At 46.1% G+C, this 17,532-nt stretch overlaps 2 protein-coding genes and 1 long non-coding RNA gene across 14 annotated transcripts in view; 2 read left to right on the forward strand and 1 right to left on the reverse strand.

The window, feature by feature from the left end:
- Window positions 1-13,551, forward strand: part of PRDM2 (PR/SET domain 2) — a 48,621-nt gene extending 35,070 nt beyond the window's left edge. For 9 of the 12 annotated variants that reach the window (XM_065037563.1, XM_065037568.1, XM_065037565.1 and 6 more), the window contains 2 exons: window positions 9,507-9,642; window positions 10,250-13,551. In XM_065037563.1, the coding sequence (XP_064893635.1) occupies window positions 9,507-9,615 (109 nt within the window). In that variant the 3' untranslated portion in view covers window positions 9,616-9,642; window positions 10,250-13,551. Of the gene's footprint in view, window positions 1-1,140; window positions 2,923-9,506; window positions 9,643-10,249 lie in introns of those variants that run through there. The other 3 variants (XM_065037572.1, XM_065037564.1, XR_010467421.1) reach the window with 2 other exon arrangements.
- Window positions 13,552-13,701: 150 nt separating this feature from the next.
- On the reverse strand, window positions 13,702-16,172 carry LOC110355841 (uncharacterized). Its single transcript, XR_010467435.1, has 3 exons — window positions 16,037-16,172; window positions 15,639-15,729; window positions 13,702-13,923 (listed from the first exon to the last, which is right to left on the reverse strand). It is a non-coding gene; the product is annotated as an uncharacterized LOC110355841 (long non-coding RNA).
- Window positions 15,283-17,532, forward strand: part of KAZN (kazrin, periplakin interacting protein) — a 190,023-nt gene continuing 187,773 nt past the window's right edge. The window contains exon 1 of the mRNA XM_065037604.1: window positions 15,283-16,134. Coding sequence (XP_064893676.1) covers window positions 16,044-16,134 — 91 coding nt within the window. The 5' untranslated portion in view covers window positions 15,283-16,043. The remainder of the gene's footprint in view (window positions 16,135-17,532) is intronic.

A 17,532-nucleotide genomic window follows, 5' to 3' on the forward strand; every position in this document is an offset into this window, starting at 1 on the left:
GAAGGGAGCCAGGAGACCTGCGTGGTGAAACAGGGAACTGCTGGGTGTGCTCAAGTGGAAGAGGAGAGTTTATAGATCGTGGAAGGAGGGGCTGGCCTCTTGGGGAGAAGATAAGGCTGTTGTCAGAGGGTGTAGGGAGGCAACCAGGAAAGCAAAGACCTCCTTAGAATTAAACCTGGTGAGAGGGGTCAAGGAAAACAGGAAGAGCTTTTTCCAGTACATGGCAGATAAAACTAACACCAGAGGCAGTGTAGGCCCACTGATGAACGAGGTGGGTGCCCTGGTGACAGAAGATACAGAGAAGGCAGAGTTACTGAATGCCTTCTTTGGCTCTGTCTGCTCTGCTGGAGGCTGTTCTGAGGAGCCCCGTACCCCTGAGGCCCCAGAGGAAGGCAAGACAATGGAGGAGTTTGCCTGGGTTGATGAGGACTGGGTTAGGGAGCAGCTGGGCAATCTGAACATCCATAAATCCATGGGTCTGGATGGGATGCACCCGCGGGTGCTGAGGGAGCTGGCTGAGGTCATTGCTGGACCGCTCTCCATCATCTTTGCCAAGTCTTGGGAAATGGGAGAGGTGCCTGAGGACTGGAGGAAAGCAAATGTCACTCCAGTCTTCAAAAAGGGCAAGAAGGAGGACCCGGGTAACTAAAGACCTGTCAGCCTCACCTCCATCCCTGGGAAACTGATGGAACGGCTTCTCCTTGGTGCCATCTCAAGGCATACCAGGGATAAGGGGGTCATTAGGGGCAGTCAACATGGCTTCACCAAGGGGAAGTCGTGCTTGACCAACCTCATTGACTTTTATGAGGACATAACAAGATGGATGGATGATGTCTGCCTGGACACCTTCCTGTGTAACCTCATCTGGGTGTTCCTGCTCCATGGGGGGATTGCACTGGATGAGCTTTCCAGGGCCCTTCAACCCCTGACATTCTGGGATTCTGTGAGGCTAACTTTGCTTCTGTGCTGGGTCGGCACTGTTGGTTTTATCTTTTCCCAGGAAATTTTTTTAAGACTTGCTTCATGTAATACTTGTCTCCACGGTTGTTTCTCACCTCTCCGTTTCTCTGTGTAAGCATACTCCGTTCACAAAGACTTGGTTTTGTCATTTATCTTCAGTTTTTGTTTTTTATTTTCTAGGAATCTCCTGTAAAAACCAAACCAAACAAACAAACAAATCCTTTAATGCCATGGTAGAGCTGTTGCATGCTCCACTTAGGATAAGCACTACGCCAATGGATGTGAAATCCAGCAAGCTTGCGAAACCAGCTGCAGCTGACTCAGAATCCTAAAATTGCCTGCGGGCTTCTTGCTAAGATTCAGTGGCGGGTAGAGGTTTTTTGTTTCGTGCCTGACACATGCACTGGGCTACAGGATGATTCAGATAAAAGAGAAAGGGTACTATTAAAAACCAAACCTGTGAAACCATCAAAAGAAATGGTGCGATTAACTCAAGCAAACCTTTTGCTGTGGTGTTTGCGCAGGTCCTGGTTTGTCCCGGCTCTCTGTGGCAAAGCAGGTTCCTTCGTTTGGTCAATAACTCAGTGGAGATTCAGGGACAACAGATGTTGCTGCACTCGGTGGTGTTGTCACTCGTGGAGTCCCTTAAAGCCTTTTGTCGAAGCAAATGGGTAGAGCCCAACCTCATTTCTTCCCACCTATTCCTCACTTTCTGAGTCTTTTAGATGTCCAGCACACAGCGGGAAAAAGCCTTGTTGGGATGTTTTATGGATTTTTCCAAATTCCTATTTATACATGCAAATGAAACTTTATATAGCGGTGAGATACTGATATCGATTTCTAAATACCATATATATAATGAATGCAGTGTATCTTTTTATCAATAAGAAGGCTAGACCAGGACTACGTACCTGTATATTTTGAAAGTTAAATATATAATTACTCTAAAAGGTCGTACACTTCTAATAACTTAAGACAGCAAATCGGTCTGTTGTTCATAACAGTTTTAATGGAAATACCGTTTGTCATGTGTTGATAGAGCTTTCAAGGTTAACGACGGAACTGATGGGACGTGACTAGTTTCTTTATCCAGCCACCCCTTTTCTTTTTTGTTCTTGACTTAAAAAGTAATCTACCTCTTAAAATTTGTAGTTTATTACTTGTTTGGTGAATTTGTGCCACTTTCACTTTCACTATCATTCCCATTTTGTTACATTTCTGTTATGGGGACTTTCTGTTGAAATATTGTATAAAGCATTTGTAGCAAGTTTAAAAAAAAAATAAAATATTTAAAATTATTTAAATTGTTTTGGACACTTCAATTGTACTATATGTGATTTACATTTTACATTAATTTCATTTTGTTTTCCTTTTGGGTTGTTAATCTTGGAGCATGTTCCTGTATTAAAGTTTGCTGTTAGTTATATTGTTTCTTCTATTGGAGAGTGATATAAAGACTATTCTAATGCAAACATTAAAAATCACAATTTGACATAAAAGTGGGGTTGTCGTTGCTTTTGAACGCTGTAGCCTTGCTGGAGAGCCTGTAAATGCAGGTAAGCAACTGTATTTCATGCTGGAAGAAAAGAATCCCTCTTCAAATATCACGTAAGCCTGAGATGTATCAGAGTCTCTGTGGTGTTGCAAGCACTTAATGACCAACTAGATGGAACCATCATGACACATTTTCTATAACTGTAACCAATAAAGCAAACGTTTGGAAAACTTGTGGGAAACTCGCCTTTTGTATGGAAACCAGATGTACCAGGGCAAACAGAACAATGTACATCTAGAAGGAATTAAGTCTGCTTGCATCCTCTCCTTGTCTACACCCAGTTCATGGAAACGAGTTTGTACCAATTTGACGCTTTGGAGTTAGTCTTAGATATTTTTGTTTCTTTTAATTGTGGACACAGTAAATTTAAACTATTTTAATTAAAATTGCACACGTCTTCAACTTTTTCTGATATTATGATGTTCTAATTTTATATGCTTTAAACTTGTGGAGTAGTTTAATGTAAATAAATACATGGAAAGAGTTCTGGGATGTTGTATTCCAGCACTGAGATGTTCACTCTGTCCCCTGCGGTGGAGCTGGCGGCATCTGTGTCCATGTTAGTGTGACATCGGATGGAACAAGGTACCATCGCTACGACTGGCGCTGTCACAGTGACCCATTTCTTAGCATATTCACTGCTAATCCAATAGCCATTTAATATTTTATGTAGTTGTCTATTCAAATTAATACTTCTGTTTGAGTAAGATTCTTTGACAAGCTCCCTGTGTATTTTCTCATGTGATAGGTCATTCCCTGGCCATTATTCTCTCCATAACAAACTTTTCCCTAAATTGGAACAGATAGGGAGAATTTGGTACAAAGCTGCACATAAATAAACCCTATTCCTTCCCTGGCTCCTTAATATTATGGCAGAAATCCTATTGCCGTTTTCTTTACTGTTTCTCTGCTGGGCTGTTAAATCCTGTTGTGTCCCGACCCTGGTTCACCCGTGTTTGCAGGTGATGTGCTATGGGATGCAGATCTGTTCCAAAATGAGCCCTAATCATCGCAGAAATGTCTTTCCTAAATAGGCTGCTCACCACAGGCAGAAAATGTACAGCTCTCCTAGTTCCTATTGCATCTCATCTGCATAATTGAATCTCTGTGGCTTTTCTAACTGCCTCTTGACGATCTAAACGCAACAATAAAGCTGTAACGATGCCCAGAAATTGCTGACAACTTTTGAAACCCATCCAAACAGGCAATGAAAACAATTAAACTTGTCCTGTTTACAGAGGCTGACACGCTGGTCAAGATCAAACACCCTGTCAGTTTAATGAAAACAGCAATACTGCAATGAGATCTATCACAGCGTGATAGACCGGGTAGTGAGGTGACTGTGAACTGGCTGAAGGGAGAAGCCAGAGAGTCGTGGTCAATGGGGCAGAGTCCAGTTGAGGCCTGGATCTAGTGCAGTGCCTCAGGGGGCAGTACTGGGGCCTGTATTATTCAATATATTCATCAATGATTTGGACGAGGGAATAGAGTGCACTATCAGCAAGTTTGCTGGTGACACCAAGCTGGGAGGAGTGGTGACACTGGAAGCTGTGCTGCCATCAGAGACCTGGACAGGCTGGAGAGTTGGGCAGGGAAAAATGTAATGAAATATAACAAGGGCAAGTGTAGAGTCTTGAATCTGGGCAGGAACAACCCCAGGTTCCAGTCTAAGTTGGGGAATGACCTATTAGAGAGCAGCGTAGGGGAAAGGGACCTGGGCGTCCTGGGGACAGCAGGGTGACCATGAGCCAGCACTGGGCCCTTGTGGCCAGGAAGCCAATGGTACCTGGGGTGGGTTAGAAGGGGGTGGTCAGTAGGTCAGAGAGGTTCTCCTGCCCCTCTGCTCTGCCCTGGGGAGACCACACCTGGAATATTGTGTCCAGCTGTGGCCCCTCAGTTCCAGCAGGACAGGGAACTGCTGGAGAGAGTCCAGCGCAGCCACCAAGATGCTGAAGGGAGTGGAGCATCTCCCGTGTGAGGAAAGGCTGAGGGAGCTGGGGCTCTGGAGCTGGACAAGAGGAGACTGAGGGGGGACTCATTCATGTTTACAGATATCTAAAGGGTGAGTGCCAATCCCTGACATTCTGTGATTCTGTTTACCTTTTTTTTTCTTTTCCCTCATGATCCAGTTTGCTAGAAGGATTTAAAACCAGCTTATATCAGAGATTGTCTTACATGTGTTTGGCCTGAGGCGTTGCAGGACAGTCCAGTGATGGGCCAGGCCCCGCGTGTGCTGGTTTCTGCCCTTTGTGTGAAGTACCTGCGCTGGGATTGATGCTGCTGTGTCTGCTACGATGTTTTGTTGGCATTTCGTATTGTGAGCCTTTTATTGAAAGTGTTCTGGTTTTGTTCCCGATGGTTTTCTCGAGGGAGATATCGTAGCAAGCTGGCAGCATGATGTGTCAATTTTCCATTTCAAATGTAGAAATGAGTAGCACTCCCTTTGCTTACGGAGTTTTGTGACCTCATTTCCAAAACCGAGGGGCCAGTTCCAGCTCTTCCTCGAGTCAGGTTCAAGAAGCTGAGGTGCAAGTGATAACCTGTGACAGACAAATAACTTATGAATGACCTTAAGTACTGCTGGTTTTAATGCACCATTGTGCACCTTCTGGCTTGCGCGATGCTCTGGCCTTCCTTAAAAGAGCAGGAAGATTAATTGCTGACCTGATACTGTACATCTAAATGTATAGATCTAGACCAAGATTTCTTAAAGTGACTAATAATTTCTTCCAGCTCCATTTGGAAGCAGCATCCAGGAGACTGATCTTCCAAAAGAGCTCAGTAGCCATCAGTGATGAATCCCTTTAAAGTGGCTACTTCAGGTCACCAGTTGCTTTGGAAAATCTAATCAAGTAGAACGATACTGATCCCTGAACGTGAGGTAGTTCCCCAGGTGAGCTGCAGAAACGGCCTGAGAGTTTTTCCAACAGTTCTCGGTGGCGATTCGGCCGTTGGTCACTGCAGTTAATCATGGTCTGAAGCAGGATTTCCTGGGGCTGGAACCAGGTCAGCAATGAAGGAACTTGAACTCCAGAGCATGTGGATGAGACGGTTTCTGTGTCACTGCAGGGCAGCGATGCTGCTCTGAAGTTCTTGGAACCCCTGTGATTCAGTGCTGCTCAGCACCTTGAAAGCCGAGAACACCAAGGGTTACACCAACAGGTTTTTCCAGTTTAGATTCATGAAAGGCCTGACCATAAAATCATAATATTCACATTCTGTCTTTTAGCATCACATGATTGTGAGATAAAATCCCGACGTGTTTCAGCTCTTTTTACTGCTTTCATAAATAAACACACTTAAATCTTGCAATAGCCCAGCACATTAAGATCCTTTTTGCTCTCTGCTGCTCCCCCAGTTTTCATACAGAGAGACAGGACTCTCTGCATCCTCCTCAACATTCTATCCACAAGCCTTTTTGCTAAATATTTTGTTTCACTTAAAAAAACCCCATGTAATTGGTGCTTGATGTTTTTCCAAGCCCTTGTTTTGTGTATTTATTTTCTCATTAAGCAATATGCCGGTACAAGAGAGCACATGCCACTGAGGTTAGCAACACATGGTTTAGCTCTGCCTGGGAGCAGAGAGCCCAGCAATCTCATTTATCCCCAAGCGCTCTCACTTGCCTTCTGGCCTGTAAAGTTACCTCGCCTAGTCCTGCAAAGCCAGGAATTTACCTTTAATCATCCACACCTTTTTATCTTCTTTTTTTTTTAGCAGGCAGTAAATTATTTTAGGACTCAGTCTGTGTTTTATTTAAGAGGAGTAAACACTTTGGATAGAAAATGTGCCTGTTGTTCCGAACTCTGTTGGAGTGTATGTGCCTGGGGCTGAGATTTCGGACCATATGCATGGGGGTTTTTTAGGTTAGGAGCCATAGATGTATACGCCCTGCAAGAAAAACATGCTTTGATTGAGATTCAACTGTGAACCTAAATTACCTGAATGTTTGATCACGCGCTGGGATGACTGTTCACTGAATTTCACTGGCGTGACCACGACCGTATCGGTTCAGTCCATTCCCACAGTAACGTGCCTTTTCTGGGGCATTTTTAGCGAGTGAAACTCACCACGGGAAGAATGTTCATGGCACAAGTGTGATAGGAGACAAGGGAATTTGCATTAAAAATACCTGATGTATTTGGAGAATGTCAGAGGGGAGGGTGTGTGCCAGGAGCTGGAATTTTCACTTGCATTCTAGTTTGTGCTGCTCTCAAGGCTCGGTGGCCTAGGAGGGTGTCTGGACGTAGGAATTGGATTTAGACAAACGAGGTGAAATTTCTTAAGTGTTCAGTTTAACCTGGGGACAGTAGCTCAGTCTGACAGGGGAACCCTGGTCTCGCTTCCTGCCCCAGTTCCAGACTGCGGATTTCCTGGGCAAATCACTTTCTTTCTGACTCAGTTCTGCATCTGAAAAACGGGGATTCTGGTCCCGACTCACACCATAGACCACCGTCAGATCTAAGGATGGGAGGCTGTACGACCTTAGTGAATTTATTGTAGCAAGTCTCACCAAGTTCAGTGGTTTGTCTCTTGTTGGGCTGTGCTTTCAGTCAAAAGCGAGCACTTTGGGCCCCGTCTACATGTGGAAAAATAGCATCGTTGAAACTTTCGGTTTGGCTTGAATTTATACAATAGCTAATATTTACCAAAACTGTTTATCCTAATTTAAAAATCCTACTTGACAGAGAAAACAGTGTGAGTCCTTCCTGCTGCCTAACATTTGATTCCTGTGCTTTTTTTCTTGCAAGCGCAGTATGTGCACGGGGGGGTTTGCAAGCACGGGGGGTTTGCTGGGTGTCCGCAGGGGCCGGGGTGCAGCCCCCTTGGCGCTCCCCTACTCAATCCTTATTGCACAGCAGTGTCAGCACAGGCCGCTCAATGATTCCTTTTCTCTTGCTGGTCTCCAGTTACCCCGGCATGGGTGATGGCGAGAGCAGGTGCAAAGTGACAGCGCCAGGAATAGCAACATCAAGAGCTCTTCCTGGGGTGTTCCAGCTCCCCGGCCCCTCCGAGACTGCAGACGCCGGGAGTTCCTCCTCAAACACCCAGACATCCCTACAGTTCTTGAAACAGGCTCTATAAATTCAACTTCTCGACCCGCTTTGGTTTAATGTCGGTGCGGAGGAGGGCGCCGATTTCTGAACCGCTTTGGTAGAGCAAACGTCGCTGTCGGTGCTTTGCTGCGCAGTTCCCGTGCGCGGTTAATTGAGAGCAGCAAGCAACAGTAAAACTCCGTTAAGAACTCGATTTAAATTTCTAGCTAGAAAAACAATCCCTTTTTATCTTGGTCCTCTAATCCTGAACTTCTGAATAACGACCCAATGATGTATTAGCTTTAAAACCGGGCGAGATGAGGGGGTGAAGGAGCGTGTTGTTTCGTGGGAGGACAAGGGGTGTGCGTTTGGTCAGATTTTCTCAGATACTGCGTCTCGTTGGATTCAAGGCTTTTTGTTAAGGTTTCCCACAGGATCTAGGCATTGGCGCATTGCAATAACACGCAGATGTTACCCATTATCCAAGAACCTTTACAAGTCATCATTAATTTTTTGACGTTAAGCGTTGCTTAAATGGAAACATTCTAAATAAAAAGAAACTCAAATTTATCTCTTCTAGTTGTAGTGAAGAAGTGAAGCCAAACAAACTGAACTTATTTTGGATGTTCTTCAGTTTCCCTTGGTAACAGTCCTTATATGGGACAAGAAAATGTGGCTTTTGTTGACTTCCTCATCACCACTTTGTGAATCTTGCGCACGAGACGGATGCTCCAGTGTTCAATTCACAACGGCTGGAGAGCACGGTTTACATAGAACAATAACAGAACTTTAGCAGATGATTTCAACCACAAATTGTAATTGGGAAATAATCGAATTTCTTACTTCTCTGCATTTCTGTGGTTTTGTTTTTCTGTTGTAATGGAAAATTTTGCACTTCTTTGTCTAACCGGCAGTTACACTGTGCAACAAAATCTGTATGTGAGGGCGAACAATAACCGAAATCCCCTTGAAAAAGAGGATTATTGAACTTTTAAAAGAACCCGGAGGAAACCTGAACTTTTCGCTTGTCTTAGGTGTGTTGTTATGTAATAAAATTATATTTCAAAAGCTGTTCCCTTGGAAGAACATGAGTAGCTGTGTTTGGTTGGACTTGTGAAGGGTTTGCGCAGAGGTGGGTACGTGATCACCGCACGTACGGGGTGCGGGGAGCAGACGTGTCTGAACGCCCCAAGGAGCTACAAGTACGTGCAAGATCCCAGAAGGGGCTGAATTTAAAAACAAATAGGGACTTTTTGTAATCTTTCGGTGTAAGGAAGTTTAGCCTGGGTGTACATTTGCAGTTTGCATGTTCAGAACATGACATGAGTCTTTCCGCTGCCTTTGCTTTGAGTGATGTTTTCTCTCTTCTCAAAATCACCATCGGCAGAGGTGTAACGCTGTCAGTTAAAATCTCTGCTTTTCACTTTGGCATTCTTGGACTTAGTTTAGAATTTGAAGTGAAATAACGTATCTTGTACAGACACTGCAGCGTTCGCTGCCACGGCAAAAATGTCCCGCAGGCTTTGACCCTGGGGAAAATGAGCAGATGGGGTATTATCCTTAAGTATGTGATTTAAAACCCGATATGGAGTGTCCTGAGGAAACAGATGGTAATTCTTCTAGTTGCTCTTCACATATCTGGGTTTGTGTGTCTGTCCCAGTTGGAGGGTCTCTGGGTGGGACGTGGGGTGGGGGGCTGGACGCTGCTTCCACTTGCTGTTGTCTGTTTCCTACTTAAATACTCGCAGGGTAAGTTCAGAACAAGGCGAAAAGCCCCTCTTGCCTTGAGAAGTGGCTCTCAGAGCTTGCACAGTGGGTGGAGTGAAGGGTTTCTCATCACTTACCAAAGCCCCTATGGGCCACTAAAGCATGTCTCTGGTTTTGGTTTCTTTGGCTGGGGATTTTTTGCCCCAGTTCCCTAACACGTTTTGAGTGTTTTCTGCCTCTTTGTACAGTTACAGGCTCCGCATGGCCTCTAGATGTCCCTCCTCCTCCTCGCATAACACCAGCGCCAGGCAGTGTAAGAAACCCAACTGCGCAGCATCCCAGTTCTTCAAGGAATAGACTCTTCCACATGGCCGAGCGAACCAGGTACGGCGATGGCACCGGAGGATGCGCAGAGCTGGCGTGTCCTCTGCCTCTCTGGGGTTTTGGTGAGATAAACTGGGGTAATGAAGCATTTGGGCTTTGATAGGTTAATGGTCTGGTCAAGTGTTACTGGTGAAACTGAGCGGATCTCCTGTTGGTTGACTTTAAACAAGGTACTGTCTTCTGCTGCTTCATTTCCCCACTTATAATAATCTTCTCCTTCATACCAATGTAAAGCTAATGGATGTTATACTTAACGTGTATAAAGGTAAAGGTGAGAATGAGTGCCAGCAAAATCAACACTCTGCAGCGTGGAATTAATTCTTTGCTAAATATGCTCAAAACAATAACATTTGAGGGAAACGTTAGTAAAATTCTGAAGTTTACTATCTCCTGAATAAGGGGAGTGGTTGCTACTGAAATGTTGAACACCCCTGACTGCAGCACAGTCCATTGAGTTGTGGGAAACCCAAGCAAATGTTGAATCGTGGGCATTTCTCCTGCCCAGCACTCGCTGAGGGCCCTGCTTCCAGCTCGCTGTCACAGGGCTGGTACTCGGCTTCGTCTCAAAACTGACTCCAACTAACCACAATTCCCTGTGTATTTGCAGGTACTAGGAACTTTTGACTGGAAAAGACGAGGTGAAGTGATCCTCAAGCATTATCCTCTCCTGCTTTGTCTCGAATGAGGTGAGAGCGGTTCCTCCGTAGACGCCAGGGACAGAGGTTTCTTCTGCTGGAAGCAACGGTATCATCTTGTCCTCCCTTCCAGAGGGACAGACGTGGAGCAGGGCTCCTGCCTTCTCCAGGAGCGATGAGCTGGGGATGCTGGTGAGAGGGTGATCTGGAGGTCTCATGGAGTCCACGCATCAACAGCCAGTGGAATAGTGTGGAGAAATGTTGAGACAATTGCAGGCAGATTAACCATGTCCAGAGGGTTGATGGGTCTGGATGAGTCTCCTCTTCCTGGTAGAACACAGAGGGGTTTAACATACTATGCAATTAAATTCTGAAAAGACTGTTACATCATTTTAGTTTCTACTTTACATCCTAACGGGTAAAGAACTGGGCATCCCGCAAAAATCCACTGAAGGGAGCAGTAGGTTTGGCTGAGGTTTCCAGAGTCTGTGGGTACCCCAGTCTCTTCACTTCGTACCATTAGCTTTAACGGGCACGATGCCATTGCTTTCCAAGGGTGTCAGGACCCAAGGGTTTTTTGAAGACCACCTGCTTCATCATCTCCATGAAAAAGCCCAGTTCCCTAAAGGGACCAGCATCCATTCCTCAAAAGCTGCCATGGCGTTTGCTGCCAGTCTGGTACTCTTGTTACGGTCAGGTTTGATTTCTTTAGCGAGAGGATAAAACATGCATGTCGCTGTGCAGTATCAAGCAACGCTTTCCTTAAATACAAACCTTGTGTTTGCGACCCTCGATACCAGCCTGCCTGGTTTCCACGGTCCTGTGGACAGGACATCATGAAGGCAGCGGTGAAGGCAGCCAGCGAAGACAAGTTGAAGAAACAGGTTGGTAAAATGCAGTGCAGAAAGGTCTCTTACCTCTTGGCCCAGAACGGTGACAATCACACATGGGTGCATCACCTGGCAGGGTGCTCCTTGGGGCCCCGCAGATTTCACCTCCAAGATCAAGGCTTCCTTCTGGCAAGGCAAGTTTTTGCAGGATTCCTTCTAATTTACCGTCTGGGTTTGGGTTTTTTCAAAGAGGCCACGGGGGTGGATTGCCCTGTTTCCCCTTTATTTCAGCCCATTAATTCCTCTCCTTGTCTTGCACTCCACACAGGTCAGCAGACATCTGTGTATGCACACATTAGTTGAGAAAGAAACAAGTGCCCAGTTGATACTGCTTCCCACCACCCTGGAAAAGTCAAAAAAAGGATCGGTTTTATATATATATCTATATATATGACATATATATTAATATATATATATGTATGAAATTGCTGAAAACAGTTGATTTTTTTATAGTTTTGATGAAAATCAAATTGTTCAAAATGAATACAGAAGCTTTAAATAAAAACATAGGTATTGTTCACCGTCAAAATGTTTTAGCTACATGTCGTTTGAGTTAGAAAGAGAAGGTCTTCAGGATCTCGTATTATCTAGCGACAGATTTTTCGGATAAACCCCTATTGGAGGCTTTCTAAGTGCAATTGTGGTTTGGGCAAAGGCTGAGATGCCGAGGACTGGATGAGCCATAACAAACGACGTGTCCTCCTCAGTTGGAAGCGATGCTTCCAGTTCAAGACGGCGAGACCGTCGAGGTGGAGGTTTGTGGTTTGAGCTTGTGCCGTTGCCGGCTGCTCCACCAAGAGCGAGGAGTCTCCATTTGTCCCCCCTCCAGCTTTTGGCTAGCAATAACTTCCTCTTGAAATACGTGATGTACTAATTCCAGGTGAAGGCTGAAATTTTCCGTAACAGGCTTGGAAGACTGAGATTCTCGTGATTCACTAAAACTAGTCGGGAGTGAGTATCCAAATCTGTTGGGCAGCTTGGTAAATTGTGGTCAAAAAGCACAGAAATGAAGTTTCCTGGCCTTACGTGTATCTCGAAGGAGCCGGCGGGCACACACAGCTCTCCAATCACTTCGGCTCGCTTTAGTTTTGTGCGTTATCTTCTTATGTTCTCTCCACGTTTTCTCCTCCTTCTCATCATCTAGCATCAGTAAGGCAAACCCTGTTCTTTCAAACAGGAATGATCTTCCTGCGTGTCTGGACATCATTTTCAAGGTGAATATACACCGCGAATAAAAACCAGCCCAAATATACTCTGTCTTAAGGGACCAGTATGATATGACATGCCCTTGATTTTCCCAGCGCAGCTTTGTTAGGCATTCCCTCAAAAATGACACTTACTGTATAAATTTGCACAGGTCACGTGAGGATTGTTGCTGAGGAAGAGTTTTCTTGCCATGCAGCCCCAATCCTGCTCTAAACAACCGGTTCTTCTGAGACCCACTCGACTTCCAGCGACAGTGAGTTAAATCACAGAGGTTCTGGCACGGATGCTGCTGAGTTTAGTGCCTTTAAGGCATACCAATGAGGTTAGTAAGGTCACTTTTGTGCAATTTATTTTCGCTGCTCTGTTTTAGAGCGGTATTAACTATAATAACTGACAAACTCAAGGAGAGAAGTGTGTAAATTGTTGTGATAGACGAACATTTTTTTCCCAGAGAAACTCTGGTTTATCACACAAGCCTGTAAATATGTATTTACAATTTTAAAAGCACGTCTTTATGTCCCTGGTTGTAAATGCTCCGTTTTTAAAGTTTTATACCATACTCAAGCCAAGAGACCACAGCACACAGCTTTATATTGTACTGGTCTGTTTGAAGGATCCCTTATGGTTCAAGCTGTGGCAGAAGAATATCCACACCACCAACAAGAAATAACCCATGGTTGCATCATTTTCCCTCAAATAACAAGTGTTTGGAAAGGTGGGGGAGTTGATTTTTCTTGCAGAAAAAAATCAGTTCAAAATGGTGTCATTTCTCTGGAACAATGAGGATATTTTATTCGCACTCAATTCAGGAACGTATGCCATTTTTTTTTTGTTCCAAGGCAGAATTTCACAGTTTTGCAGCAAATTTTTAACCTCCCCCGTGCCTGCTGATGAAACGTGAAGTTTTGCCCTTGACTAATGTCACAAGTTCTTGTGAAAATTCGAGGAGAGGGTGGGGAAGAAGCTCAGGTTTTGCATGTAGGATGTTGCGAGGCTGACACCGGTAGCTCTGCAGTGCTCTCCTGATGCTGCCGACGCCGAGAAGCTCATTAAAAATAACCTGTGTGCAGATGTGGTGTTACCTGGTTGGCGCTCGGGTTCTGAACATCACTCTGGAAAGCTCTGTTGTCCGTCCGCCATGTAAAGAAAAAGAACAATAAAGTAATGTGACAAAGCGCGTAAGAGAGATATTTGTTCTTATTTCAGCAAAGGCAGCCTTCAAAGTAGAAATCAAATATATCTGAGCTCTGAAATGGCTGAACGGTTCGGGATTTTCTGCAGGAGAGGAGATGGAAATGTCACCTTGGTCTATCGAGCTCTGTGCACACGAACGGTAATTACAGCAGAAATTTTGAGCAGGGCACGGGATGGGAGGGTTTTATCTTCCTAGAAATGGTCCCTGTTTCATGTATCGCTGTTACAGGACATGCTCCATCACAAGGCCTGGAGGGGGAGTTTTATCCCTTGTCCGGGGCTGTGGGACTTGGCGTGTTTGTTGAGGGAGCTCCGTGGGCCGCCGTTCATCACCGCTGCATTCTTCCAGCCGCATTCTTTAAAAATAGCAGATGAAACAAACAGGTTTGGGGACAGCTGAAGTATAGGTATTAATATTAATTTCACACGGGCTAAAAATGGCTCTTTTGCCCCAGAAAATCTGAAGATTCCTTATGCATTATAAATCCGACCTGTTAATAAGAAATCGCTGTTGTCCCCATAGCACGGCATTGTCTTGCCATGTCAACCTCCTCTGGCGGTGTTGCGGCCCACCTGGTTTTATTAAACAGTGTTCAGTTTCACTCAGGTTTTGAGTGATGAGATGTTGCTGAACTGTAATTCTCTCCCTGCGTGAGAATCTTCTGAAATATTCTCAAACTAAATAGCTACACACCTCCTTTCATCTGTCTGTGCTGTCACGTGTAGCAGCACTAATTACTCCTTTTTATAAGAGCTGTGGCTTTTTTGGAAGGAGACGACCTTCAAAAACAGGTAAGGGGGAAAACATTTCTAGAGGTGGCCATTGAAAGCATTATAGGAAGGAGCAATCTCATGGGAGACAATAGCTTTCACAGCACAGAACCAATCTAGCAGCTGTTAAAGTGCTAAATCTACCCGTTTCTTTGGACTGGAGGGAGTAGACACAATAAAATGATAAATCTGAGATGATGCGGGCATCACCAGTTCTCAGTTGAGCTGGAGGAGCTGCTCAGCCTGCAGCACAGATTGGGAAATGTGACTTCAATTCCCTGCTGCTAAACATTCTCCAGGTGGCCCTGGGCAAGTCCCTTTGCCTCTCTTGGCCTCAGCTGCCTGCAGAAAGGGGCTAAAAACATCCCCCTGTCTCACCTGGGTTTTGAGCTACCCGCAGGTGACCCGTGTGGTGTACCCTGGGCTTTCTGTTGCTATAATCTGGCAGTTTTGTATTTGCGCCCAGGTCACGGCATGTGCTTTCCTGGGCCTGGGTGTCCTTCTTCCCAGCAGCTTCCCAAAGAAAGCACCCATGACTCACAGAGGACAAAATTATGCAGAGTGCCCGGAGTCAGCATCTCCGTCAGAGGGAGTTTTTAAAATGAAGATGAATCAGCTGTGTCAGACTTAGTCCTGAGAGTTAACTCTTGGCCTTTCTTCCCTGCAAACAGCCCTGGCTGGTGTTGACACTGAAGGGGTCACAGCAAGGCGGTGACCGTAGCGCGATGGGCGGCAAAGCCACGGGCATCACCCCGGCGGGTCTGGGTGCCGGGTTTGCCCCCTTCCCTTGGCCGTGTCAGGACTGAGGGGGTTAAGTCCCCGCGGCGCCGCCGGGCTGAGTTTGCACTTCATGTGCCTCCAGCTGAGCTCCCGGAGCAGCCGCTGCATCAGGGCAGGGGCAGAGGGAGGGACACTGCAGCAGGGCAATGTTATTTAACGGCGGCTCCAGTCTCCTCCCCCTCGCCTGTTTTGCTGGGGGAAGGGGAGAGAGGGCTGGCAGGCAGGAATAAACGGCGGGGGGGCTGATGCCGAGACCCGGCAGAGCCCCCGGGAGCGGAGGCTGCAGCAGCGCGGGCGGGAAACCGCGCAGCCCCCACAGCCGCGGGGACCATTTTGGGCACAGCACGGCAGGTTTTGGAGCTGCTCAGCCCTCGGCTTCACCCTCTGGAAACCTCCTCTTACCTCCTTGGGCTGCAAACCCCGGCGAGAGGCAGAGATCTGCCCGGTGCTCCGGGCGGCCCCGGCTGAGGGACGGACGGACAGACAGACAGACAGACAGACAGACGTGCGGCCCCGGTACCTCACACAGGAGAAACTCCCCCGTTTCCTCGAATGAGGATGTGCCCACGCTCACGGACAAGGTAGCTGCTGCGTTTAGACATCTCAGTGCCCTACGGAGAAGAAAAAAGACGCTTATCTTTGCTGTAACTATGGCAGAGACCCCGGGGGGGTCAGACATCCCTGCCAAGTGCTAACGAGGGCCTGAGGCCTCCAGGACACCACAAAACTCCTGCAAGAGACAGATCACGCCCAACCGAGACCATGTATGCTGTAACTCACCCTTGAAAAGAGGGAAAGGAGCATTTTTGGAGCTGGGGAACAGCTCAGTGGGGTCTCCAGCCCTCTGAGGGCCTGTGGGGCACTGGAGGCGTCTCCCTGCAGCCAGTTCCCCCCACATGACCCACAGCACGGACCCACCAGCGCGATGGACGCGTCCCCGGTGACCTCCAGCTCCGCGCCAGGCCCCGTCACCTTCTCGCAAGTTTTCGGGCAGCAGTGCCAGCTGATGGAAGCAGGTAAGAGCAGAACATGCGTGTACAACCTCGGCTCTTCCCGCCCTTGTTTCCCAAGCTCTTCCCAAAGCCCCGTGTTGGCCAAAGGGAAAGCTGCAGTGACCCCTGTTGCGTTTGCACAGCTGCCTCAACTTCTCCCAAATCCACTTGAAAAGCTTTGTGTCCAAATAGTTACAAATTTCAGGCAAGGGTTGGGATGATTGTGTGTTTTGGGTTAATGGGACTGGAACAAGATGCTTTTCCCCTGACAGTGGAAGTTGCCGTTACGTTTAGACGCATGCACAACATGTATAGCAATTATTCCAATTTCAAAATAATGATATTCAAACTGGAGGTTAATTTGCTGATTTGGAGCTGACTGTTGCATCTCTAGGTACGCGGGTCTCTGCTTTGGTGTTCAGTTCTATGAAGTACAAGGTGTTAATATCTTTTTCCTTTGCTTTTTCTGGCTGTTTGTGTTACTGTAGCACCAGAAGCTCCTTTTCCCAGCTGCTTTTGTCCATTTGCAATATCCCTGCAGATGTGCCTGATTATCTGTTGCCTGCACCTTTTGGGTATTAAGGAGGGGGAGTGTAACATGACTACACCCAAATTTTCCAATTTTGCCTTTTTCTTTTAATTTGCTCTGCACAGGTGCTCTGAAGCACCGGTCCATTTAGTGCCCAATGCTTTGCAGTAGCATCCTCCTTCATACCTGAGTTCCCAAGTTTAATAGATGGGCGTAATGAATTTCACATGACTTGCAGTCTCTTCCTATCCCTACTCACAGTAGGGCTGAGAATGGATGGATTTATTTACTTGTGGCTGTGGAGAAAACCTGAGTTTTTGCAAAGATGTTGTAACAACACTTGCTCTGAATTTTGAGGGCTTGTTTTACTTAGGCCTTATTACTGTGATGAGAACATATTTGCTAAGATACATGCACCAAAGTGTTCTGTCCTGTCTTTCTCTTCTTCACAGCCAGTTCTGCAACTAATGATGTTTGGATTGTAGTGCTTCGATTTATGTGGTGAGATCCAAAGTGCGATGTATTAGTTTTTTGCTGCAGATCTCTCTGTGACTTCTGTTGTCTCTTGTACGTTGAGTTAGGAGAACGACTTGTTAGCTGACAACTACTCAGTTAATCAAGCCTGTGATCATGCTGCTGCCTCCAAGGAAATGTCAGGCAGTTTTTTAAGAGGGTTTGGTATTAATGTTTTGTATTATATGGCCTGGGATCAGTCCAAAGGCTGATCCATTATGTCAGATATTACATCAAGAGGAGACATGTGAGAAAGCCCCAGTCCTGAGTATTTTGTTTGCCAAATGCGTAAGACCAACCAGCTGGGAAAACACAAGTGGTAATTTTAGTGTTGTTTGCTTTTCCTTTCCCTTTCTCCCAGGGAGATGCCAGAGGGGAAG

Source organism: Columba livia, chromosome 21 (assembly GCF_036013475.1).
Source record: "Columba livia isolate bColLiv1 breed racing homer chromosome 21, bColLiv1.pat.W.v2, whole genome shotgun sequence".
NCBI classification, from domain to species: domain Eukaryota; kingdom Metazoa; phylum Chordata; class Aves; order Columbiformes; family Columbidae; genus Columba; species Columba livia.